Source organism: Nuphar pumila, chromosome 4 (genome assembly GCF_984573655.1).
Source record: "Nuphar pumila chromosome 4, dmNupPumi1.hap1.1, whole genome shotgun sequence".
NCBI classification, from domain to species: Eukaryota; Viridiplantae; Streptophyta; class Magnoliopsida; order Nymphaeales; family Nymphaeaceae; genus Nuphar; species Nuphar pumila.
The window spans coordinates 18,971,219-18,997,801 of record NC_143252.1 but is presented as its reverse complement, the minus strand read 5'-3'; the positions used below and the strand labels follow the sequence as shown (position 1 = coordinate 18,997,801).

At 35.8% G+C, this 26,583-nt stretch overlaps 1 protein-coding gene across 3 annotated transcripts in view; it reads left to right on the top strand.

Annotated features, from left to right (window-relative positions):
* The first annotated feature begins 2,275 nt into the window (after positions 1–2,275).
* The window catches only part of LOC149839560 (uncharacterized), a 37,411-nt gene continuing 13,103 nt past the window's right edge, over positions 2,276–26,583 (top strand). For 2 of the 3 annotated variants that reach the window (XR_016431333.1, XM_090002630.1), the window contains exons 1-2: positions 2,295–2,544; positions 14,771–15,022. Coding sequence is in view for 2 of the 3 variants with exons in the window: in XM_090002630.1 (XP_089858756.1) it covers positions 2,446–2,544; positions 14,771–15,022 (351 nt within the window). In the remaining variant the exon portion in view is untranslated. Of the gene's footprint in view, positions 2,545–14,770; positions 15,023–26,583 lie in introns of all 3 variants that reach the window. The other variant, XM_090002629.1, reaches the window with a different exon arrangement.

The window sequence follows — 26,583 nt, the reverse complement described above, 5'->3', positions numbered from 1 at the left end:
TCTAAACAAGCCAGATTTGGTTTCAGATATGTTCAACTAGTTCTAGCTTTACTGGGTGCGATCATGGAGTTGCGATTCCCGTTCAATCATGAGACTCAGAATTAAATCCAATTGAATTGGTACTCATTATCTCCGCACATTTAGGAAAAACCCATAAGCCCATTTTAACATAACCCAATCATCACGATGTTAATCCATCTATAGACAGACAAGAAAAACATAAAATCAAGTTGGATCTTATCAGCTCCTAGCTCCTGACTCGGAACTCAACTGAAAAACAATGGCAAAGAATCAAATCACGATCAGGAGCGAGCACGAACCTTGCTTTGATCCATAGTTGAAACATGGTTCGGATCTGGATCAAACCCAACCCACTTTCATCTTGGCCTTGGGCATAACGGCCAAGGTGGGGACTGGAATCATGGAAACAAAGTGGGTCCCAGGTGTTGCCATTAGTTGGCTATCTGGCTTTGCTCTATGAGAGAGAGGGGAGGGTGGTGTGTGTTCTCCTAAAAACACAAATTGCGTGTTCCTGTGTGTACGAAGGAATATCTTGGGACTCGTGATAATTCATATGTCAATGTTGCCCACGATGACTTTATAATAAAATAACATATAAAAAAGGTAGATATGCTTTTGACAGAAATGTCCTTCGATAAGATAGATACGCGTTGGATGAAAATGTCCTCCTGCTCCCTGTAAATAGATTTGCACGTTTCGCCTTTATTTTTAGCTTGTGTTACAACACATGGTCGCCTTCTCGTTTTTGCCTGATGAGTTGTGGAGCCTGATTCATAGTTTTTTTCCTTACAGAAAGAGAGGTCTAGGTGTTCCTCCGGCGTAGGTCTCACTGCACGGTCAACGGGCGAGGGTCCAGGGAGGGTCGCTCTTGGCGGGGGGGGGGGGTGTGGTGGGGGCCAGCGCCCTCCGAAAGAAAAATTTTTTGGGCTTATATTTGAGACTCTGTTTCTTATGGACCAGACCCAACTTGTTTAAGTTTAGGGCTGTCGCCTTTGACTTGTATAAATTCTTTCTTTTTTTCTCTCTTGTAACTGTTGAAAAGAGCAATAAGATTTCTCTTTGAGCGATCATGGTTTTTTTTATTCTCTCTCTGTTGAAAAGAGCGATTTACAGTAGAAATCAGATAAGAGAGTAGTGATTTACAATAGAAATTAAATAAGAGAGTAGCGTTTTACAGTAAAAATCAGATAAGAGAGTAGCGATTTACAATAGAAATCAAATCAAAGAGTAGCGATTTACAGTAGAAATCAGCTAAGAGAGTAGCGATTTACAGTAAAAATCAGATCAGAGAGTAGCGATTTACAATAAAAATCAGATTAGAGAGTAGCGCTACTTTCTGATTTGATTTCTACTTTAAATCGCTACTCTCTGATTTGATTTCTACTGTAAATCGCTACTCTTTGATCTGATTTTTACTGTAAATCGCTACTCTTTGATTTGATTTCTACTGTAAATCGCTACTCTCTTATCTGATTTTTACTGTAAATCGTTACTTTCTGATTTAATTTTTACGGTAAATTGCTACTCCTTGATCTGATTTTTACTATAAATCGCTACTATTTGATTTGATTTCTACTATAAATTGCTACTCTCTTATACGATTTTTACTGTAAATCGCTATTCTCTGATTTGATTTCTACTGTAAATCGCTACTCTCTGATTTGATTTCTACTGTAAATCGCTATTCTCTGATTTGATTTTTATTGTAAATCGTTACTCTTTTATCAGATTTTTATTATAAATAGTTATTCTCTGATTTGATTTCTAGTGTAAATCGCTATTCTTTTATCTGATTTTTATTGTAAATCGTTACTCTACTCAGTTTGATGTTGTCATCATTATTTCTGCTGTAATTTGCTATTTTCTGTCTACTCAGTTCAACGTTTGCATCATCGTATCATGATAAACATAGATAAAATACTGATTTTTCTTGTAGTTCAACTATTTTTCACGAACAAACGACGACAAAAGGTGCTTTAGCGATAATAGATGATGACGGTGACAAATGGTGCTTTGATGACAACAAATGATGATAAAATATGCTCGGACAATAAAAAATGGCAACAAAGAGTCCGACGGCAACAAACTACAAAAAAAGATGCATTGTCAATAGGAGCCCTGATTACAGCGGAGGAGTTTACTCCTTATAGTAAAAACGATGGTGATTTTAACTCTGTTTGAACGGAAACACGCACGAGAAAATGAGCCCCACCTACTTACTCTTACGTACTTGGCGCTCATTCAGACCCGAGAAGGGGAACAGATCACCTGCTTCGGAGAGAGAGAGATTTCCTCTTATGAGTGGTTTCTGACATGGTTCCGACGGTTTCCTATCCTCTTCACACTGCCTCTCCGAGAGTGGTTTTAAGCCAATTCCAGCAGAAAACGGTACAATAGATCAGCGGAGAAGAATTGAGGGGGGAGATGGAGGGTCGATCGATAAAGATGGATTTTGAGCTCCGGCGCAGGGAAATTGGGTTCTCGCAGCCCAGACGCTTCGCTCACGCCGTCGGCGGTTTGGAGGTCATCAAGACCCTTAATTTATCTGTCTCCCCTTCCAATGGCTTCTTTCTCTTGTATTTCTGTGAATTTTTTATTTTGCTTGTAGCTTCCTTTTTAATGTATTACAGTGTCCGGCTCTTGTTCGGAATTGTGTGCTTACTGTTTATATCTTGTTCTTTGATTTTTCGTTTCCTTTTCTTATTTGAGATTGTAGTTTTGTTGGTTGGGTCGTTGGTTCTGCATGATTTTATGTTTTGAACTTTGCTCGTGCATTTGGATGCCTTCTTTGTTTTCTTTTTTGGTGTAACCATACGGACATACAATTTTTGTTGGCAATTTGATTAGAGAGGTTTTTGGTTTCTGGTGGTATGATATCCTAGGAAAGAAAAAATTTACAATAGGAAGCATATCAGGAAAATGTTAAATGAGTCTGATTTTCAGTGATCAGTGTTTTTTTTCTTGGGGAGATTTGCTGTATGTATCTCAGCAGCTCAACCTAGGCATGACGGTTGGTGGATGTTTAAGTGCGTGAATTGGTGAAGCCTTATTCTATAGCTTCGTTGGCTACTTCCAATTGTAGGGTACCATGGTCAACAGTAGCTTATGTGTTCACATTTGTGGTTTATATCTTTTTTCATTAGATCATAGAAAATGCATGAGCTCAGAATCATGGGCGTTTGCATGCCATTATCATGAGAATGCCATGATAACTATACTTACTGTTGAGCTTTCTGAACCATGATCTAGATTATCCTCATCAGCATACATCTTACTTTCTTTCTTCATTCATTGTCACTTATTGAATGTAGCACTGAGGCACGGATCAGCGCTGCTTGCCTATTCAGAAAAGAGTAATGGAAAGAAAAAAAAGAAAAAGGGAAATAATAAGAAAAATCTGGCAAAAAAATTGTGTTCTTTCTTGCGAGATTGTTGGAGTGTTTTTGTATGTCGGTGAGATGATTCCTGAGGAACACTTGCTGCCATGCAGTTTTTGTACAAATTGTGAAGGCCATGATAGTTTTATAGTTAGGAAATGAAGTGGTCCAGTCTTGGGACATGTGTATTGTTGAGTGTAGTAGGCAAGGCGCTGATAAACATTGCTTGCCTATTGAAAAAACAGTAATGGAAAGAAAATAAAGAAGGAAAAATAATAAGAAAAATCTTGCAATAAAATCATGATCTTTTCGTGAGATTTTGTATACGAGCAAGACTTGATTCCTGAGGAAGAGTCCCTGCGGTCCGGTTCTTGTGCAAATTGTTAAGGCCATGATAGTTTTATATGAACAAAATTACATGGTCTAGTGTTGGCATATTCATATCTAAAATTAGTTACTAAAACAAAATATTGGATTTAAAAAGTAACAGAAAGAATTCCCATCTATAAAAACCATAAACCAATTTTGTGGTATTACAAAATTCTCGACATCATCCGTTTTAATATTCCAAAAATGGAATTAAAACAGAATAATGAATAAAACATTTCAGCATTTTAGAAAGGATATATCCAACTTTTTCCCAAAAGAGATCTTGCTGAATATGAAAAATTTGGAAGAAATATAAGGGTTTCTGACCACAAGCAGTAGAAATTAGGAAATGTAGGTGATCACGAGATTTTGTTTCAAACCAGAAAGAGGAAGCTGGCTGGTAGAAGGAAGCTCACTGCTGGGCTTATGGCGATCTTGGGTAGTTGTGAAGAAGAGAGGGATGGAGAACTTGGTTGCTGGATGGAGATCTCAATGTGGTTGAGAGAACTAAGGTCTCAAATGAATAATTTGTATGTTTTCTGTGGGTATTGAGAAGTTGGGGACAGCTTCAGTGGATGATAGTCTCATAAGTAACTTATCATTTGGATTTATTCTCCTTGTTCGTGTTAATCACTGCCACGGGCCACCGGGATTGCAGGTTATTGGGTGACAATTAATGGTTTGCAGGTCACACATAGCTTGATGCCTAATAATTTCGATTTGCTTGTGCAGATTTATTCATTATATATGTATTTATTTTAAACGTATTAATATGTATTATGTTGTGTCATATTGTCTAGCAAGCACCATTGAGTTTTTCAATTATTATATCTCATGCTTTTTGGCTTGTACTCGGCAGGTTTTTAAGAAAAAATAAAAATTGATGGCCTATATTGCACCTTAACTTTACAAGTTTACATTAAATAAGATCAGGTTTTTACATTGAAACAATTTGATCCAAAGCATGATTTTGAGTAAACAAGCAATGATAATTACATTTGCAGCATCTGAATAAGTTAATAACACTTGTAACTATGACATTCTACTAGATAGTACGGTACAATCACTTGCCAAATATAAATCCATCTATATATGTGCACACATAGAGATGCCTACCTATGTGAATTGTGTTAACTTAGGTTGCATGATGCTGTAGCTTCTTTAGCACTTTTCCTTTATGGATTATGATGTGCAGCATTGTAAGTCTTTGTACTTGAGGGGCATATTTCTTTCATGGACCATATATAATGCATGTAATCTGGATTTCTGTACATGATATTACCATGATGCAAAAATGAGTTAACTTGTGATTGTGTAACGACCCCAACTCATACCCCTTGAAAATGTGAATTTTTTTTTTTCAAGTGCGGAAACATCCTACAGAAACCCGGGGCCTTTATAGTTCCACTCCCAATTGGATAAAACAACCAACCGCAATAGAGCTTACACTTATCATCCCGATCCATAGCAACTCATTATCTATTAATCATGATTCATGAAAGAAAGAGTATCTAACAATAATTGCAAAAAACATATCAGAGTTATTTTAATGATATAAAAGTAAATAAAGAAAAAGACTGAGCCATGTTGTTCCTCTGTAAGCTGTCCAATAAAAGTGTGACACTCATAGCTCTACCAGAAGCTAGTCATTTCACTGATCTTTTGCTGCTGTGAAAAACTATAAAAAGTGGGTGTTAGAAATTTGAAGAATTCTGCGTACGAATCCCTCTAATAAAATAAATGAGCATAAAGAATACAGATAAGATTCCATGCAATAATTTAGAGGAATTACAATTATGACAATTATCTAATTCAATTAAGCATTCATGCAACATGGAGCATTTATTAAGCATGAAAGAACATTAATCAATAACAAGGATCACAATTTAAGTAAAAAAAATATTTAACATGCATTAAAAATTAAACATCATGCATCCACCAACATGTAATAATTAAAGAAACATGTAAAATATACATGATCTAATGATAACAGTATTATGCATGATTTACGAGCAATGCATGAACACTTTATTATCTTTTCTTAAAGTTTTCCTTTCCATATGCATGCCCTATTAAATGCACACCATTTAAGTTCCTCATTTTAATTACAGTTGCCCGCGGATACACCAAATGAGTAAAATTTTCTTAGGTCAAGTTAGGTTCCTAGGATAGCTTAGCACACAATTTGTATTTTATTACTGGGTTCCAAACTTAGCCTTCGACCGAAACAACCTCCAGAACATTATACCACCCATCTAATGTCGGGGACACCAGGAATCACCCATCCACAAGTGTCACTTTTCTTGGTATACCAAAACAACAACTATGTCTACATACCATCCCAGACAAAGTGACAGATTCTTCCTAAAACCGTGGAAAGGAGAAAGGACCTCAATATCGGGTTCAGGGGCAACAACAATGCACACAGAGTTTTTGTATCCTTTCGGTTTTCCCAAAACCACAACTCAAAGAGTCCCGTACTCCCTACAAGACATCTTAGAAAATACTTTACACTATTTTTTTATTAGTTTATTATTATCCCATTTCTTTAATTTGCAAATTCAGCATGCAAACAAAGGCATAACTCGCATCTACCCCTGCGAGAGCCATCACGAGACTCCTTTTCGTGGAAACACATAGAACAGTGCAATGCAATGCAAAATATTAGTGTAATTTTTGTGATGCATTTAAAATAAATAAAGGAGCAAACCACAGCTCGAGGCCCACCCGGCCCACGATGATTCATTTCGATCATCGATGCACCATATGCAAAAACCATAACAGTGTGCAATATACGCAATGATATTAACATGGTTCCAAATGCACCATCATTCATACAAATTTATTCATACAAATTTAATAATGTGCATGAGCCACCATACTGATATGCATATACTAAAGCAGTACCATACCATTACGACTAATGCATAATGATATAACCCATACTATTATGGCACCACTATGGTTAATCCGAATTATAGGCTCCGATATGAACCCACTTTTGCTTACCTTGTTATTCTTGATCCTAAAGAGCAATATTTTCGATTCTCATAAACAAATCAAGCATATGATAATTAAACTTTAAATTCAATAAGTTTGACACATCATGTCAAATGCAATACAGATGATTCCACTGGGATTTCACAAGATTGAAATAGTGGTCAGCAGACCCACTAGTGTCATTGCTTAGCGGGACGACAAACATAACCAACCACTAGATGAGGTTTGATAATAAATCAACAATTAGAACATTAACGCAGGAGTCTGATAATAGATTTAAAGGATTCAATGGTATTTATAGAATAGTGCTTGCGAACAACGCATACACAACATTCATTCAAGACATGTAACCAATGACTAATTTTGCAACATTGATGACAAGAAACAAAACAAAATTTTCTTTTTAGTCCAAACAGAGGAAACACTGATAACATTTGATTGCTAAATAGATTTTTCCATTGATCGATAATCTAAACTTATTTATATACTAATCAAATTCAGTCACTTAGAGAAAACACCAAAAATAAGAGGTGAATAATAGAAATTCATCACCAAGAAATTACACCAATCTACAATGCAATATCAGCAAGCATGAGCTTGCTTACAAGGTAGCTATCTAGGCTACTTAAAATGAAATTCTACCTTCCTGATGTTGCTTACTCTTCTTTCACTCAATTTCATATAATTCAATATTTTCAAAGACCCAAACACCTACGAAACATCTCTTCTCAATAGCATCCATAAATAGGCACACTAACTCTCACGACTAAATCCAAATAATACCAAATTTTCCTTTCCCAAGGATTATAACCTGATAAAACAATTTGCAGTTTTTTTTTCATAGCTTTATAAAGGAAAGCTAAAATCAAAAGTAGAAAAATTTTCATGTGAATAATCGGTGTGGATTAGATAGGTCTATTATCAACCTAATCTCTGTTGTCAAGCACATACATACATGCAAATAACTTGCTAAATCATATAAAGGAACAAATAAATTTCACATATTAAATCTGAGATAGAGGTAAAGCCGAAAGAATCAGTCTCAGAATACCTGAGTAAGGAACCACCACATCTACTAAAATTCAAATAAGTAGATGTTTTTTTATAGTTACCTCTGATTGTGTTTTTTTTTTACTCTTCAGTTGCTTCTATTCTCAAACAGAAATTTAAGCCAGAGTATTACTGATTTAAGGAATATCTTTCTTTTCATAGTGACAATGATAAACTAGAACCCAAACGCAGGAAGGAATGTCTTTCTGATATTCTTTCAAGTGCAGTAAAAACAAAGATTTTTAAACCCATGTCTTCTTTTTTCAATTAACCCTCTTACAATCGGAATCCCCAAATCTGCGATTTGGGGTTTCCAACAGCCCTCGCCGTATACCCCTTACTGCTCAGCAACCCGAAACTCCCCATATCGGCGATCCGAAGTTTCTGTCGATTTGGGGTTTCCGACACCTCAAGCCCCCAAATCTCCCTCTCACTAAGGATTTCTGGCAACCACACGGCTGAAATCGAAAACCCTCAAAACAAACATTTGTTTTGCCATTCACCGAAACCCACACACATCGCTCGACATATGGGGACCCTAAAGAACAAAAACAGGAAATCCTACTATCTCAATCCTTTCATATATCCTAGAGTAGATCTAGAGATCTACTCCTTTTCCAATGGATTTCCATCTAAAACATACATGGAAAGCCCACCTATACTCGATTTCTCGGTTGAAGTCAAGAGAGGAGACCTGTACCTCAGAAATCGGCGCTTTGGAGGTGGTTGCTGCGAGAGTCGAGTCCTTTGTCTTCGATTGCTCTGTTGCCGAGCAAGGATTCGAGAGGGAGACAGAGAGGGAGGAAGAGATGAGAGCGAGAAGAAGAGGAGAGTGGGAGGAAGGGGTTCGGGGGACCCCCTTTTGTAGGAGGGTGCCCGAAAAGGGAGGAGTCTTCTCCCGGCGGCTGTGCACTCCCTCCTCATCCCCAACTCCATCACACCCTAACGGGTTTTATCGAGGTAGCACAACGTTACGCTGTGTTTTAAAAAAAAAAGAGAACCCCATTTTTTTTTCAACAGAGCACAACCCGTATCCGGACCTGAGACCCAGGATCCAGACACGATCTGGATCCGTGGCACCCCTTTGCGGTGTGGATCCGCAGGTTGGATCCAAATGGATCCAATTGCGGGTTCGCGTATTAACAAGATATTTATATATGTATATATTATATTTAATATTATTCTTTTATATATATATATATATATATATATATATATATATATATATATATATATATATATATATATATATATATATATATATATATATATATATATATATATAGAGAGAGAGAGAGAGAGAGAGAGAGAGAGAGAGAGAGAGAGACCCTTTTATGGGTCCTGGATCCAGACCCAATTCAAACAAATTACGCATTATATATAAAAAAAATTCAAATAATTATTGAAAAAAATAAGGTTATTTCAGATTGAGTTTGTGTACAATGGTTAACATTGATCCAGGTTCTTCTTGTCATGATTTTGTTCAATTTCTTTTGTTTATTAACACTTACTGAAATGGGAGAGGCATAACTTATCATGCTTGTCCATTGAGAAAGAGAACAACAACAACAACAACAACAACAACTATGCCTTCATCCCAAAACAATTGGGGTCAGCGATATGAACCAAAAAAGAAATTCATTTTGGGTCTTCCACATGAATCCTTTTCCTCCAATCATTTCTATCCAACGCCATGTCCTCGGTGAGGTTCAAAGCATTCATATCCTTTCCTATCATCTCCATCCAAGTCTTCCTAGGCCTACCCCGACCTCTTTTAACTAATATATTTTCCCATTTCTCCAACCTTCTAACTGGAGCATCATTAGGCCTTCGCCGAATATGTCCAAACCACCGTAAACGATTCTCTCGCATCTTATTTTCAATGGGTGCAACACCTACCTTCTTACGTATCTCTTCGTTCCGAATCTTATCTTTTATTGTATTTCCACACATCCATCTAAGCATCCGCATCTCAGCTACACTCATTTTTTGAATATGATGTCTCTTGGCAGCCCAACATTCCGTACCATATAGTAAAGCGGGTCTAATAGTCGTCCTATAAAACTTTCCCTTCAACCGCAATGGCATTCTACGATCGCACAGCACTCCAGTAGCACTTTTCCATTTCATCCACCCAACCTTTATCCTATTATTTACATCTCCATCAATTTCTCCATACTTTTGAATGATGGATCCCAAATATTTGAAATAATCATTCACCGGTATATCTTGCTCACCAAGCTTCACTACACTCCCATCCCTACTTCGTTGCTTACTAAACCGACATTCCATATATTCAGTCTTACTCTTACTCAACTTAAAACCTCTAGCTTCCAATGTCTGTCTCCATAATTCTAACTTAGCATTAACCCCAGCTCTAGACTCATCAATCAAAACAATATCATCAGCAAACAACATACACCACGGTACATTTTCTTGAATTGATCTCGTAAGCTCATCCATCACTATCGCAAATAGGAAAGGGCTTAAAGCAGATCCTTGATGTAACCCAACCGTTATCGGAAAATTGGTTGTCACCCCTCCACAAGTGCGGACATTGGTTACTACTCCTTCATACATATCTTTAATTATACTAATGTACTTTAGAGAAACACCTTTCTTCATCATTGTCCACCAGAGAACGTCCCTAGGTACTCTATCGTATGCCTTCTCTAAATCAATAAAAACCATATGCAAATCTTTGTTCCTCTCTCTATATCTTTCAATAAGTTGTCTAAGAAGATGTATAGCTTCCATAGTTGATCTTCCAGGCATAAAACCAAATTGATTCTCCGATATCATGACAACCTTCCTCAACCTAGACTCAATCACCCTCTCCCAAAGTTTCATAGTATGACTCATGAGTTTTATACCACGATAGTTTGTGCAATCTTGTATATCACCCTTATTCTTATATAAAGGCACCAAAGTACTCTTCCTCCACTCATTAGGCATCTTATTTGTTCGCCAAATCAAGTTAAAAAGATTTGTCAACCATTCTAAACCTTTCTCTCCCAAGCATTTCCAAGCCTCGATAGGTATACCATCTGGGCCAACTGCCCTTCTTGATTTCATTTTCTTCAAAGCCTCTGCAATTTCTTTCTTTTGAATCTTGCGCATGAAGTCACGATTTATCTCATGAAAAGGAATGGAGAAGTCTCCAAGATCTTGAGCATGACTATCATTAAATAGCTTATCAAAATAATCTTTCCATCTCTCCTTAATCTCCTCATCTTTGACTAAAACCCTTTGCGTTTCATCTTTGATACATCTAACCATACCCAACTCCTTCGATTTCCTATCTCTCATCTTTGCAAGCCTATAAATATCCTTCTCGCCTTCTTTGGTATCCAACTTGTCATAAACCTCCTTATATACCTTAGCCCTCGCGTTTCGAACAACTTTTTTAGCTTCCTTCTTTACTATCATATACTTCTCCAAATTCTCATTATCACGACTCTTACTTAGATTTCTATAACACTCTCTTTTAACCTTAATAGCTAATTTGACATCCTCGTTCCACCATGATGTATCCTTACCTAGTGGTGCACCGCCTTTAGACTCACCCAATACCTCCTTAGCTACTTTTCTCATACCACCCGCTATCTTATTCCACATTGATTCTGAATCCTCCTCGAGACACCAATCAACTTCCTTAACTACCTGCTCTACAAACATTCCTTGTTTAGCTCCTTTCAGTGCCCACCACTTAATTCTAGGATCTATCCTATGTCTATCCCTTTTGCGGCATTGTCTAATTCTAAGATCTAAAATTAAGACTCTATGTTGTGTAGCTACACTTTCTCCTGGTATAACCTTACAATTGATGCAACAACCCCTATCTCTCTTTCTAAGTAGGAAAAAATCTATCTGACTCGTATTAACCCCACTTTTAAATGTTACTAGGTGAGACTCCCTCTTCCTAAACCAAGTGTTTGCTAAGATCATATCATAGGACAAACAAAAATCTAAAATCCTTTCTCCACTTTCATTTCTTTCTCCTATACCATAGCCTCCATGGATATTCTCAAATCCATCCCTACTAATGCCTACATGTCCATTAAGGTCACCGCCGATGAAAAGCTTTTCTCCATAGGATGTCTCTTGTACTACTCCATCTAAATCTTCCCAAAATTGATGCTTAATGGAATCATCTAAACCTACTTGAGGTGCATAAACACTAATAATATTAATAATATCCGTACCTAATACTAATTTAATAAGTAAAATTCTATCACCCTTCCTACGGACCTCAACTACATTATCTATAAACTGACGACTCATAACAATCCCTACTCCATTCCTATTCCTATTTATTCCTGTATACCAAATCTTATATCCCCAAGGTTCTATCACTTTAGCTTTCTCACCTACCCATTTGGTCTCTTGAAGACATAAAATATCAATCTTTCTCCTACACATAACATCTACTAACTCTACCAACTTACCAGTTAAAGACCCTATGTTCCAAGTGGCTAACCTAATTTTATGGTCTTGGACTAACTTCTTTACCCCCACCCGTCCAACAAAGTGAGGGAACCCTTGCCTATTTGACACCACACCCGGGCGCCGGTGTGACGCGTCGCTTCTGGGCGACGACCTAGCAACCCTTGCACATTTATCACTGCCTCCGGGCCTAGAGAGTACAGCGCGTCGCTCAGTAGGGAACGCCCCAACGAAATTCTCATATTGGTTCACTTTCATAGGATATGACAAAGTTTTTATGCTGGCTGTCACAGGCCTACCGCAACCCTCCTCCTTTATCCGGGCTTGGGACCGGCAGTGTATAACTACACAGGCGGAGTTATCCATTGAGAAAGAGAAACAAATAGAAAATTAAGAAAAAAAAAACTCATTACTAAACTTATTTGCGAGAGACTTGACACCTTTTTGCAAGATTATTAGAGTGCTTTTGCATGTCTTGGAAACTTGATTCCATAGGAATCCTCTTCCTGCCATTTGGCTTTTGTACAAATTGTACAGACCATGTTATAGTTTAGTGCTTGCTAATGCATATTTAAAATTAACATGTTTATAAAGCAAACTATTATATTTAAAAGGTAAAAATAAAGGATTCCCATGTATTATAAAAGCCTCAAAACCAGGGTTACCGAAAACGCTATAGGACTCGAGGAATTTCACTTCCCCGAAACGCGTTTTGGAAGAGCAAAACGCGTCACTTCCAAAACGTGCGGGGAAGAGACCCTTTTAAATGGGAAGCACACTTCCCATTTATGGGGAAGCTCTCTTCCCGCTCGCTTTTCATTCGCTTCCCGCTCGCTTCCCAATATCAAGAAGTGAGTTTTCTTTTTTTTGGTGGGTTTGGAGCCTTTAACATTTTTTTTCCTAATATCGGAAAAACTCAATTCCTATTCGCTTTTCACTCGAATCCTAGATCGCTTCCTTCTTCATTTTCTCTTTGCTTCCAGTTTGCTTCTTAGGTCGCTTCTCTTCTCACTTTCGAGACGATTCCCGGTTTGCTTCTAAGTCATACCACACTTCCCGCTTCCTAAAATTTTGGAAGTGACTCGCTTCTCGCTTCCGCTTCCTGCTCCCACTTCCTCGACTGAAAACTCTGCTCAAAACCCTCAACCGGTTTTTGGGTGGTTTCAGAAAATTTCAGCATCATCTGCTTTTACATTTCAGAAATAAATTGTAACACAACAATAAAAAAACAAATGAAGAGTACTTTTAGAAGCAAAATTATAATAGAACAATAAACAAAAAAATGAGGCATAGAAAAGGTTTAGATATTTGCCAAATATGCAAACATCTAGACAAATGTAAGGGCTGCCAGAATGAGACGGAAGGATTTGAAAAACTTTAGTTGATTTTTCCTCCACAGAGTTAAAGTTGATATGAGAATGTAAAAGATGGTCTACTTAGTGGAGTTCTTGCCATTTGTGACTTCTTGTATAAAAAATTAGAAATCATGGTTCTTGTGTAAATTGTTTCTTAGGTGTTACATTGAAATAGCAAGTTTTGGGTGTTTAATAATTGGGTTTAATACAATTGTGTTTGTCGGAAGTAGATCATGGTAAAAAATTCATGGTTGTAAATAGCTGGTGGGTCCTGTGATCAAGAGACCTCCTCCTTACCAATGTACTCAATTGTGCTTGCCTCATGTTTGAGACCCTCCTAGTAGTTTGATGTATCTTTTATTGTGAATTTATGTGTTTTTTCCTCCTCAAAATTCCAGTTAGCGGTTCATTTCTAAATTCTGACAAAATATGTAAGGTTGAGTCCAATCTGATGATTGGGATTGGTTCACATGAAATTTACATGGGATAGAGCATGTTTACTCATTGACTAGTACTTTTCATTTTTTAGCATGATGATCATGTAAATGGGCCTCCATTATGAACATAGCCTTGTTTATGATGAATTCTGATTGTTTCATCCTTGGGCAGTTGTTAAATGGTGTGCTCCGCACCTGCTATTTAGATGATGTATTTTCATCTGGACATTATTTGGTTCTGGTGCTTCTCTAAGTTCAGTGTTTCATTCCCAGTTATGGTAAGACGGATATGTAGGAGGAACATGCTTGGAGGCTTCATAAACTAGAGGGTTTTGTATTGTGCCTAGATGCTTTGGATGAATTCTAAGGAATGCCTCATTTAGCTGAATCTATGCCTTTTTTAAGACTTTCATAACTCTCTGACTTTTGGCCTGATTTTTTGAATTTTAAATTAAGAATCCAATAGTTTACATCGTGTACATAAATAGAAAAGTTCATTCTTGAGATTGTACTTTATTTTGTCCATTTCTCATCAGGCAGCAGTTTGACTTTTCCTTGCCAGTTATTATATATGTAGAACAATCTTGTATTTTGGGGCCTTTACAATTCTTGTTTCAAATTGAAGCTACAAATTTCATTCTACTATGTCAGGATTTTTTTCATCTTTTGTATCATATTGGTAGTTGCTGATTTTTTATCTCATCATTTATTTCAGGCCCTTGTTAAACGGATTGATCGATATGGAAAGCTTTCTGCTCATGAGGGTTGTGTAAATACTGTACATTTCAATCCTACTGGAGATCTTCTTGTTTCGGCTTCTGATGACAAACAGATTATATTATGGAACTGGGCACAAAAGATTAAAAAATTTTCATATGATTCTGGCCATGAAGATAATGTCTTTCAGGCCCGGGTCATGCCTTTCACCAATGATAGTAGCATAATAACTTCTGCGGCTGACGGGCAGGTCATTAAAGAGCTGAGTTCTCATTCTTCTGTTCTTTGTTTCTTTTTATTTTCTCCCTTTTTCTGGTTTGAGAAGAATATTGTATCTTGCATTATGCATATGAAAAATATTTTGTTTATTAAATACTTCTGATTGCATGCTTTGCATATAAGTTCTTTCGATTAATGTTTTATTGTATTTGCCATTTGTTGTACTGATGTTTGAATGTTCAGCCAAGGCTATTGGTCAAATCTCACTGAGTGTCTTTGCACTTTTAAGACCTACCATTCTGTTATTTCTCTTGTTTTTAACTTGTTCCTTTGAAGAAAAGAATCCTCCGACTTTGATGGATTGTGTTCCTCTTTAGGAATAATAAAAGACAAGTTAGGAAGGTGAGATAGCTCCAAAAGTACGAAGTAGGTGCACCAGGAGCATCCTATCATTACTATAATATATATATATATATATATATATATATATATTTACATTTATATATGTAGTATATAAGTTAAAAACAAGAAAAATATGTATATCATGACTATACATCCTATCATGGCTATAAAAAAGGATAAAGAAGAACAAAGCACTTGGGCCAGACAATATACCTATTGAATTTTGGATGTCAATGGGCAATATTGGAATAACATGGTTAGCTAAATTGTTTAATAATATTTTGTCTATAGGAAAAATGGCAAAAGAGTGGAGATGAAGTATGTTGATTCCTATATTTAAAATTAAAGGTGATTCAAAATTGTTCTCACTATAGGGGTCCACACTATGAAACTGTGAGAGAGGATAATAGAGCAACGTTTGCGAAGAGAATTAAGTGTATCAGATAATCAAGTTGGCTTTATGCTATGTAGGTCAACGATAGAAGCTATTTTCTTATTAAGACAACTTATAAAAAAAAATTAGGGAGAATGGTAGAAAATTGCACATGGTTTTCATAGATTTGGAGAAAGCTTATGATACAATTCCAAGGAATTTAATCTGGTCCGTGTTAAGGAATCCCTTATAGATATATTAAAATAATTCATGATATGTATGCAAGGGCAGTTATGATTGTTAGAACTACATGTGGCAAGACAAGGTTGTTTCCAATAAGGGTTGGGTTACATCAAGGGTCTGTGTTAAGCCCATACCTTTTTGCTTTAGTTATGGATGAAATAACGTTTTATATTTGGGTAGAATTCCCTTGGTGTATGCTGTTTGCAGATGATATAATACTGGTTAGTCAAGATAGAAACACTATATAGAAGCAACTAGAACTTTGGAGGAGTATGTTGGAGAAAAATGGTTTACGAATTCGTAGAACAAAAACTGAATATATGGAGTGTAAGTTTAGTACAGAAGCTAATAATAGTAATCATTAGAATACAAGGAATGCCTATTCAACAATGCCATAGGTTTCAATATTTAGGGTTTATGTTATAATAGAATGGGGGATTTGAAAAAGATATCACTGATAGGATCAATGCTGGTTGGATTAGGTGAAGGCAGGCTAGTGGTGTGCTATGTTATAAAAGAGTATCTCTATGACTAAAAGGACGTTTCTACAATACTCCTATAAGAGCAACACTATTATGTGGAACTGAATGTTGACTGACACTATTATATGGAGCTAAATGTTGGATGACTAAAAAACGACAAGAAGACAAAGTCCATGTTGCAGAGATGTGTATGTTAAGATGGATGTCTGAGGTTACAAGAAAGACTAAAATTAGAAATGAATATATTAAAATGCACCTAGGAGTAAGACCAGTAAAAAATAAAATAAGTGAATGTCATTTAAGATGGTTTGGACATGTTGCATGAAGACCTCTCATGGCGCCTGTGAGAAAGGTTCACATGGTACAAGTAGAAGGCAGAAAAAGAGGAAGACCAATGAAGACTTAGAAGGAGGCGGTTAGAGTTGACATGAAAGATTGTAAAAATAACCAAAGTTTTAGCTCTAGATAAACAGGATGGGAGAAACAAGACTCGTAAAGCCAACCCCATGTAGTTGGGATAAGGCTTGATGATGATGATGATGTAGTATGTAAATAAATAAATTATATATATATGGGTAAATATCTAGTACTAATGAAGGTATGAAACTATTGAGTAGAAATCACATATGATATGATCTACAAAAATAAGTTTTGAGTCACATGATTGTGACATGGAAGTAGGTTTTTGAAGGGATTAAAAAATCACAGCCCACTGTGTACCAAAACTTCATAACTCGAAATGTTCTTATGCCAGAAAAATACGATCAAGGTTCTATCCTTAGCAAACAAACCATGCTGAACACATCTATGTGGTTAGATTGAGTTGACACAGCTTGCACCTATGATTTTTAGATCAATAGTTCTGTAATATTTTCCCTATCTATCTATCTATCTATCTATCTATCTATACACACACATATGTATGTATGTATTTGATCAATTCCCTCAAAGAAAATTTGCTACAATTGATTGTAGGTAAATGATTCATTTTTTTTTGGGTGCAAATCCAATGATACAGATGTGATCTACATTGTCTATTAGTGGGGATCGACATCTGGATCGCCGGATTCCAGCTTGTGAGCAGCTTTTTCTGGTGACTGAAAAATCGATAGCCTTAAACACACTAAAGTTTCTTGATTTAGAAAAACATATTCATCGAGAAAGCACAATCTAAGGGTTGATTCCTAGTAAATCAACCATGCTGAACACATCTACAATGTTATGAGATAAACAACTTGCACTTGTTGGATTCTAGATTGATTGTCCCTGTAATTTGCTGTATATGTGTGTGTGTGTGGGTTAATATTTGGTGCTATTGGAAGCACAGAACTATTGAGCTGGAAATCATAAGTTCAAGCTTTACTGACTTGATTTGACCATATAGATGTCTTCAGCTTGGTTTGTTTGCTAAGGATCAGACCTTGGATCATGTTATTTGGGACTAAAAGTATGATTTTTGAGTCGTAAAATTTTAGTGCATTATGGGCTGTTGATTTTTGAAGCCCTTGAAAAACATGCATACATGTCACGATCACTTTATTTCAAAACTCATTAGCTACTAAACAAACCTTGTAGATGACATCCATAAGGTCTAATCTACAATAAAAAATCTAAAAATTATGAAAATAAAGTGATTTATACTCAATAGTTCCATGCCTTAAATAGCACCAAATATTAACTTGATATATATATATATATATATATATATATATATATATATATATATATATTGAGAGAGAGAGAGCGAGTGTACACCTTTTGTTATTGTTTAAGAATGTGTTTGCCTTTTTATTCCCCTGCAAGGCAAAAGACACTCTGTACCCCTAAAAGCAACTACATATTTTAAAAACTGCCATCACTAGAAAAAAAATAGGTTAGTCGGTGATGTATAGGGTTCAATTAACTTTAAATCCTTTATATTATATTAATTTTGGTATTGTTTAACTGATTGAAAATTTGAAATGACCAAAACACCTATAAAAGTGTTAGCATCTTTTAAAACACATGGTTACTTTTTTACAATATCTCCTTTATTACCTTTTGAAAATTATATTCTACTTTATCTTTTTTTCTCTAAACACGATGTAGTATACTGTATAATTTAAAAAATGCCATTGTTGTTTACAGTGTTTTGGCCATTTCAATCAGTTGAATGCTGCTAAATATATATAGGGGCGGAACAAAGGGGGTACGGGCAGGGGCCCTGACCCCCCAAGATTAAACACAAATTTTTTTTTGTGAGTGACACTAAGAAAAGGTGAGTCATGGTGCAAAACCACAATGACTAAAATACCTTGACCAAAAATCTACAGTAGCAACACAATCCCTCGTCATATGTCAATCTTTCTACATTTCCAAACTAAAACCTCTCTAAATCCCAAAATGCCAAATGAATCCACTCAAGCCATTTTAATGACTAGAAAAATAGTCTTTTTTGCGAAACCACGGGAAATATAAACAATGTGAATGCCTAGAAAAGTATGAAGGGCATGTTTGTTTTGGTCACAGGTAAATTAGCTATGAAAGTTTTGTCCTGGAGAATGTGTTTCACATGATTAACATTCTTAGGTGCAACTTTCTCATGTTTTTTGGTTGTGATTTTTGGATTGTAATTCTCATTCACTTGTGATTCACATTATCATGTTTGTGAAAGGTTGAGGTAAGCAAAAACTTTCTCATGCCTTTAAAATGGATCAAGTTTGGATTTACACATTCAGATATTTTTCGAATCAGGATTAGTTTTGTAACAACATTTCAAAGTGAATCTTGGATTGGATTTGGATTTATATTTGATTTGTTTCATTTTCATAGCAGATCTTTGTTTGGATTCGGATCTGATCCAAAACCTGTTTGCATTTTAAAACCCCATACATGATTATTGATTAGGAAAAAAAATAAAAAATTCAGGCGAGAAGTGCTCACCGGCCCCTCTCCTGTCAAACATCCAATATGAGAGAAGGTGCTCACCAGCCCCTTCTAATGTGCTTGCGAGAGGAAAAACAGAGGGGCTCACCGATGAACCCTCTCACCATGAGAGTGGGGAGGGCTCACCAGCAAATCCCTTTCGCCAGAGGTGAGAAGAAAAGACAGAGGGGCTCACTAGGCTCTTTAGTGAGCCCCTCTCACCATCAGAATGGAGGGTCACCACACCAGCAATCCCCTCTCACCAGCAGGCAAGAGGGGCTGGCCAGCATGCCCCTTTCGGCATTAAAAAAGAAAAATAAAAAATTGAAAGAAAACAGGTGGGAGGGGCTCACAGGCAAGCCCCTCTCACTACCAACGCACATGGGCTCGCCGACAAGCCTGTTTTGGGATAAAAGAAAAAGGTGAGTGGGGCTCACTGGCGAGCCCCTCAATACGACCTCTCTTGCCTATTGGTGGGAGAAAAAGCCAGAAGGCTCCCTGGCGATTCACTCTTGCATGCTGGTGAGAGGAAAGGCAAAAGGTGTTCATCAGAAATGTGCTGGAGCATCATCCAGGCATGGCTTCTTGCAAGGTGGGTGAGAAGCCCTTCTATTCTGCCATTTACGAGAAGACCCAAGCACAAGACCCAACGACTATAATGAGGGTCTTGTCAAACTTTATGAGATTCTCAGCTGAGAATCAATGCCTTGTGAAAGCTGGTCACAGGGTCAGACCTGTGACCAACATTCACAGGTTAGAAGGCTTCAAACATTCTCAGCTGGAACCAAAATCATGGGGTGTATTTTTTCTTGTTTGCAATGCCCTGTGCAAGTTGTGTGATTTTGATTCAAAACCACAAAAATCTATGAAAGTTTCAAAATCACAGGGCGTTGCAAACATGACCGTAAAATATAAGGCATAAGCAGTTTGCAGAAGTGTTAAAATCCTGGAAAATCATGATATTTTCTAAATATTAGAAAATATCAGATTTTATCATGATATTGTCAGCTGTTAAAAGTATTACAATAAAATCATGTTATTTTCAAATTATAACCAATGTTTGTTGCACACCAGGTTTCAAGCTTAAGTAAACTTTACCAACTACAAGCATTATTTAAAAAATTAACACCTCAAGAAGCATCATTTTTATCCTAGAAACATGACTTTCATCCTCAAACCTCAAAATTTCAGGATATTTTATCTTTAAGTTAAAGTTTCCAGCTTTAACTGAAAGTGATTAATTGAGACAAAAGCTAACCAGATATGGATCCGGTAAGTGCTCTTTCTCTCTCATATATGTACACACACACACACACACACACACACACACACACACACACACACACACACACATATATATATATTGATGGGAACCTACAAAGTGAAATATGTACAATGGATTTCTTTTTAATTATAACCGTGCATATGTGATATACGTGCTTGATTTCATAGGGATTGGCTCTTGAATCATTGGATCCCAATATGTGGGTAAGCTTTTATAGGGTTTGTGGAATTAACAGTCCAAAATCTTCATAAAATTTAAGGCTCCGGCAATTATTTTTTTCCATCAAAATAACACAATGCAGGTGGCGATTCCTAGCAAATCCATGATGCCGAACACATCTAAGGGGTCAGAATTGCGAAATAAGTGCCAGAAAAACCATTTCGACCCAGTTTGCATGTTCCCATCACTCTCTCTTTATATATAATATATATTATATATAATATATAATACATATATAATGAAACTGCCATTTGATCTATTATGCTTCTTTGGAATTTAGTGCATTCTTTCGAGTCATTCATATCCAACATAGAAAATGCCCAAGCTGCATTTGGAAGAGTAATCCTTAAGAAGTAGTGATTTTTTTTTCTAAACGAGAGAAGGATCAAACTGTTAAAATATATGTACTCACATATATATACTTATAAAATGTATATATATGTGAAATATCCGATAGGGATATTTTTGTCATTTTACATAGTTGTTTTTTTAGAAACAACTATTTTATTTAAATAGTTTCTTTTAGTTTTATTTTTTTGTTTTTTCTTTTTTATATTGTATATGGATTCATGCAAAAGGGGCCCCACATAGAGTCGTTGGGGCCCCAACGGTCACAAATGTGACCGTTGGGGGCTCCCAACGTCTCTGTGGGGAGCCCCCAATGGCTCTCCTTTTCAGCCCTCATTTCTTGTATAAATAGGGGTCTCTACCCCATGTATTCTCAAGGCTTTTCAAGCCCTCATTCAATAAAGTTCATATATTTTTTATGTGTTGCCTCTTTGAAGGCTTCTTGTATTGTCCCTTAGCGGACTATTTCTATATTCCCCATTATGGGTTTGTGCTTGTCCATTCATTAGACCATGTGAATGCATTAAGCATTCTTGTTATACCTTTCCGCACACTTTCTTACATGGTATCAGCGCCACAAAATTTTTTAGATTTTGAAAAGCTTCCGCCTCGATTTTCGTGCTTCATTTGCAAAGGTGTGTTATCACCTTGTTCTTGCAAGGAGTGTTTCTTTACTTGGCTAGGAGTGTTTCATCACTTGCCAAAAGAGTGTTTTATCACTTCTTTATCGGCTACAAGAGGATTCGGTTGGAAAGAAGGACTTGAGCAACATCGTTGTATTGTATTCTCTCTCTTCTCCTTGGAGTTACTTGGCATGTATTTTTACATTTTTCAAGTATTTATCCCATGCATTACGCATGAGAAAAACACTTGTTTTTCTTTATCATTGTATATATATACATATATTTTGTATGATTAAAATAAAAACAAAATATATGTTTTTTGAATTTTTTTAGTATTTTAATCATCGTTGAACTTGTTTTAAGGAAACTAGATATATGTATCATGTTTGAATCTTGAAGTTTTTTCGAAAATAACTCTAATATATATATATATATATATATATGTATATATATATGTATATATACATATATGTGTATATATAATCATGAATTATTGATTCTAGATGGTTCGTCAATCATATTCTTATCTTAAAATAATTTGATAATGATGTCTTATTTTACAAAATATATTCTTGCTTGAACTTGCATTTCAAACACACACACACACACACACACACACACACACACACACACACACATATATATATATATATATATATATATATGATAATCATCAATTATAATTTGTATTTCATCCTTGATAGACATGTGTGTTCATGTTTAAACCCCTTGACTCATTAAATACTTAAACTTGATTGGAAGCATGTCTTTTGTACGAGACATGTGGCTTTAATTATTGCATGGGTGCTTTTGATCTCTCTATGAGAATGTATGCATTTGGCCTCTCATATGGTTTCTTTTATCTATACATATGCTTTGGTTAAACTCTCTTGTGTTATCTTTTGTAATGTGTATTTTTGTATATTTCATTACAATTGATAACTTTAAGATGTTTTTTTTCATAATACAAAACTAATTCTTTAAAAAACATTCTCGATTGATAATGCTTGAGAATGATCCTAGATTCTTGTTCATCTATAGTTTGATTTTTGGATGTCTTGAATGCATTTTGTAATGTTAACTCAATTTTCTCTAAAAATGTGTCATAATCACACAAAATAGATTGCATTATGATTGGCATAATTTCATAGCCTCTATATAAATTGTTGGATTATCTTTCAAGTATTCATGATTAGTAATAATTGTGTTATAAGAGGTCCTTCTAAAAACTTTATATGCATTATTTGCTTAATATTTCTTGTTGTGTTTGTCTTATAATATACTTTTTTATGTAAATAACTTCATTTTTAAGAATTGATTATGCTAAGCATGATCTGTGTTTATGCAAAGTTGTTATCATAAGGCATATTGTTGTGCTTTTTCTAAGATTGATTATCTACCATTATTGGATCTTTGATTTGACTTTTTAAATCGGCTCTCTTTATAAAATCGCCTATTTGGAAAATGATTTTCGTAAGCATTTATTGTCTTTTTATGACATTTGTATTGTCCATCACAAATTTTTATATGATGCATCAATCTTCTTGGCCTTATTATTGTTGAATCAGAGAAGTTGTTGGGGTGAGTTGTGTGCATCTCGTTTTATGTCTTTTTTAGATTGTTAACTTGTAGTTTGACTCTAAAAGACATGTTATATGATCTCTGATTGTGAGTGTGTGGTATCACTCATTTGTTCTTTGACCATTGATTTTATTATGGATGCTCTTAATTATGTTTACCTGTGATGGATGTCTAACTTTTGAGACCATAGTGTTTCTAGATATATTGAAAAATTGATATTTTTTAATTGTATTTCCATTACAAGCTTTCTTGCCTCAAGTGTCTTCTTCTTTTATTCCTCTTATCTAAGTGTCATCATATGTAGACAAGAATTTTTTGTTCACACCTTTGTGCGTGCTTTTAGCCTATTGTTGGCTGTTTGCTCTTGATCTAGTAGTTGATACACTTGTTTTAAGTGTCATTATATGTAGACAAAAGATGTTTAGTCACACTTTCGTGTGTGCTTTTAGCCCATTGTTGGCTTTGTACTCTTGTTCTAGTAGCTGAACATACTTGATTTTGAGTGTCATTATACGTAGATAAGAGATATTTATTCACACTTTTATGTGTGATTTTTAGCTCATGGTTGACTTTTGTACTTTTGTTCTAGTCGCTGATACACTCATTTCAAGTATCATTATATGTAGACAAAATGTGTTTATGCACACCTTCGTGTGTGTCTTTGGCCTTTTAGTGACATCATATCTATGTTCTTGATCTAATCGCTTATACACTTGATTTGTGGGTTTTGGAGGTCTAATGAGGTGATTGCTTGTAGTAGATGAACTATTGTTGCGACTTGCAAAATTACATATTTATGAAAATTCTTGATTTGGTTTTGAGTTAGATATATTCTTCCATTTATCATGTGCGATTTCTTTCTAATTCCGTAATGAATCTTTTAAATCCTTGCTACTTGTTTCTTCCTTGCATAAACAAATACTTATCGATATAAGTTCATGTCATTGATCATATATATATATGCATAATTGGATCTGTATAATTAAAAATCAAAATGTTCTCTCACGTTCTCTTTAATTATATTCAGTTTTTGCCTTTTGGCATTCACCCCGTAGTGGGTTTGTGTATTTTGCACATTAAGTGCTTATGGTTTCTCGACTTTCTATTGGGCTTTTGTATTTCCCAATATTTCTAAGATGTGTGAGTCACGTGCCCACATTGTGGTACACATAAATCTAATTAACTCATCTTTTATTGATAAAATTAATTGTCTCTTCATTATCGATTTATGTGTATTGAACATGCTTTAACTATATAATGCATGTATTAGCATGAAGTTAAGTAGCTCTTTCTAATGCATGAAGCTTTTGTTCTTTTTAATAAAGATTCATTGTTTTATGCCTTTGTGCACATATCCCTTTGTGGAAGTTGATGCTCTTCGTATGCATTGTCTCTTTGTAGACATCATGCATTGTTTTTTTTAAGACTTTTTCACATAGTGCTTGATTGAAATGCTTAAATAGTTTTTGATAAATAAAGCTTCATTATCCTATTATGATTTTAACTCCGCCTATGTATAACTGTTTAGTTATACATTGTCGGTCCCAAGCCCGGATAAAGGAGGAGGGTTGCGGTAGGCCAGTGACAGCCAACATAAAAACTTAGTCATACCCTATGAATATGAACCAATATGAGAATTTCGTTGGGGCGTTCCCTACTGAGCGACGCACTGTACTCTATAGGCCCGGAGGCAGTGATAAATAGGCAAGGGTTCCCTCACTTTGTTGGACGGGTGGGGATAAAGAAGTTAGTCCAAGACCATAAAATTAGGTTAGCCACTTGGAACATAAGGTCTTTAACTGGTAAGTTGGTAGAGTTAGTAGATGTTATCTGTAGGAGAAAGATTGATATTTTATGTCTACAAGAGACCAAATGGGTAGGTGAGAAGGCAAAAATGATAGAACCTTGGGGATATAAGATTTGTTATACAGGAATAAATAGAAATAAGAATGGAGTAGGGATTGTTATGAGTCGTGAGTTTATAGATAATGTAGTTGAGGTCCGTAGGAAGGGTGATAGGATTTTACTTATTAAATTAGTATTAGGTACGGATATTATTAATATTATTAGTGTTTATGCACCTCAAGTAGGTTTAGATGATTCCATTAAGCATCAATTTTGGGAAGATTTAGATGGAGTAGTACAAGGGATATCTTATGGAGAAAAGTTTTTCATCAGCGGTGACCTTAATGGACATGTAGGCATTAGTAGGGATGGATTTGAGAGTATCCATTGGAGGCTATGGTATAGGAGAAAGAAACGAAAGTGGAGAAAGGATTTTAGATTTTGGTTTGTCCTATGATATGATCTTAGCAAACACTTGGTTTAGGAAGAGGGAGTCTCACCTAGTAACATTTAAAAGTGGGGTTAATACGAGTCAGATAGATCTTTTTCTACTTAGAAAGAGAGATAGGGGTTGTTGCATCGATTGTAAGGTTATACCGGGAGAAGTGTAGCTACACAACATAGAGTCTTAATTTTAGATCTTAGAATTAGACAATGCCGCAAAAGGGATAGACATAGGATAGATCCTAGAATTAAGTGGTGGGCACTGAAAGGAGCTAAACAAGGAATGTTTGTAGAGCAGGTAGTTAAGGAAGCTAATTGGTGTCTCGAGGAGGATTCAGAATCAATGTGGAATAAGATAGCGGGTGGCATGAGAAAGGTGGCTAAGGAGGTATTGGGTGAGTCTAAAGGCGGTGCACCGCTAGGTAAGGATACATCATGGTGGAACGAGGATGTCAAATTAGCTATTAAGGTTAAAAGAGAGTGTTATAGAAATTTAAGTAAGAGTCGTGATAATGAGAATTTGGAGAAGTATATGATAGCAAAGAAGGAAGCTAAAAAAGTAGTTTGAAACGCGAGGGATAAGGTATATAAGGAGGTTTATGACAAGTTGGATACCAAATAGGGCGAGAAGGATATTTATAGGCTTGCGAAGATGAGAGATAGGAAATCGAGGGATCTGGGTATGGTTAGATGTATCAAAGATGAAACACAAAGGGTTTTAGTCAAAGATGAGGAGATTAAGGAGAGATGGAAAGATTATTTTGATAAGCTATTTAATGGAAGTCATGCTCAGGATCTTGGAGACTTGTCCATTCCTTTTTATGAGATGAATCGTGACTTCAT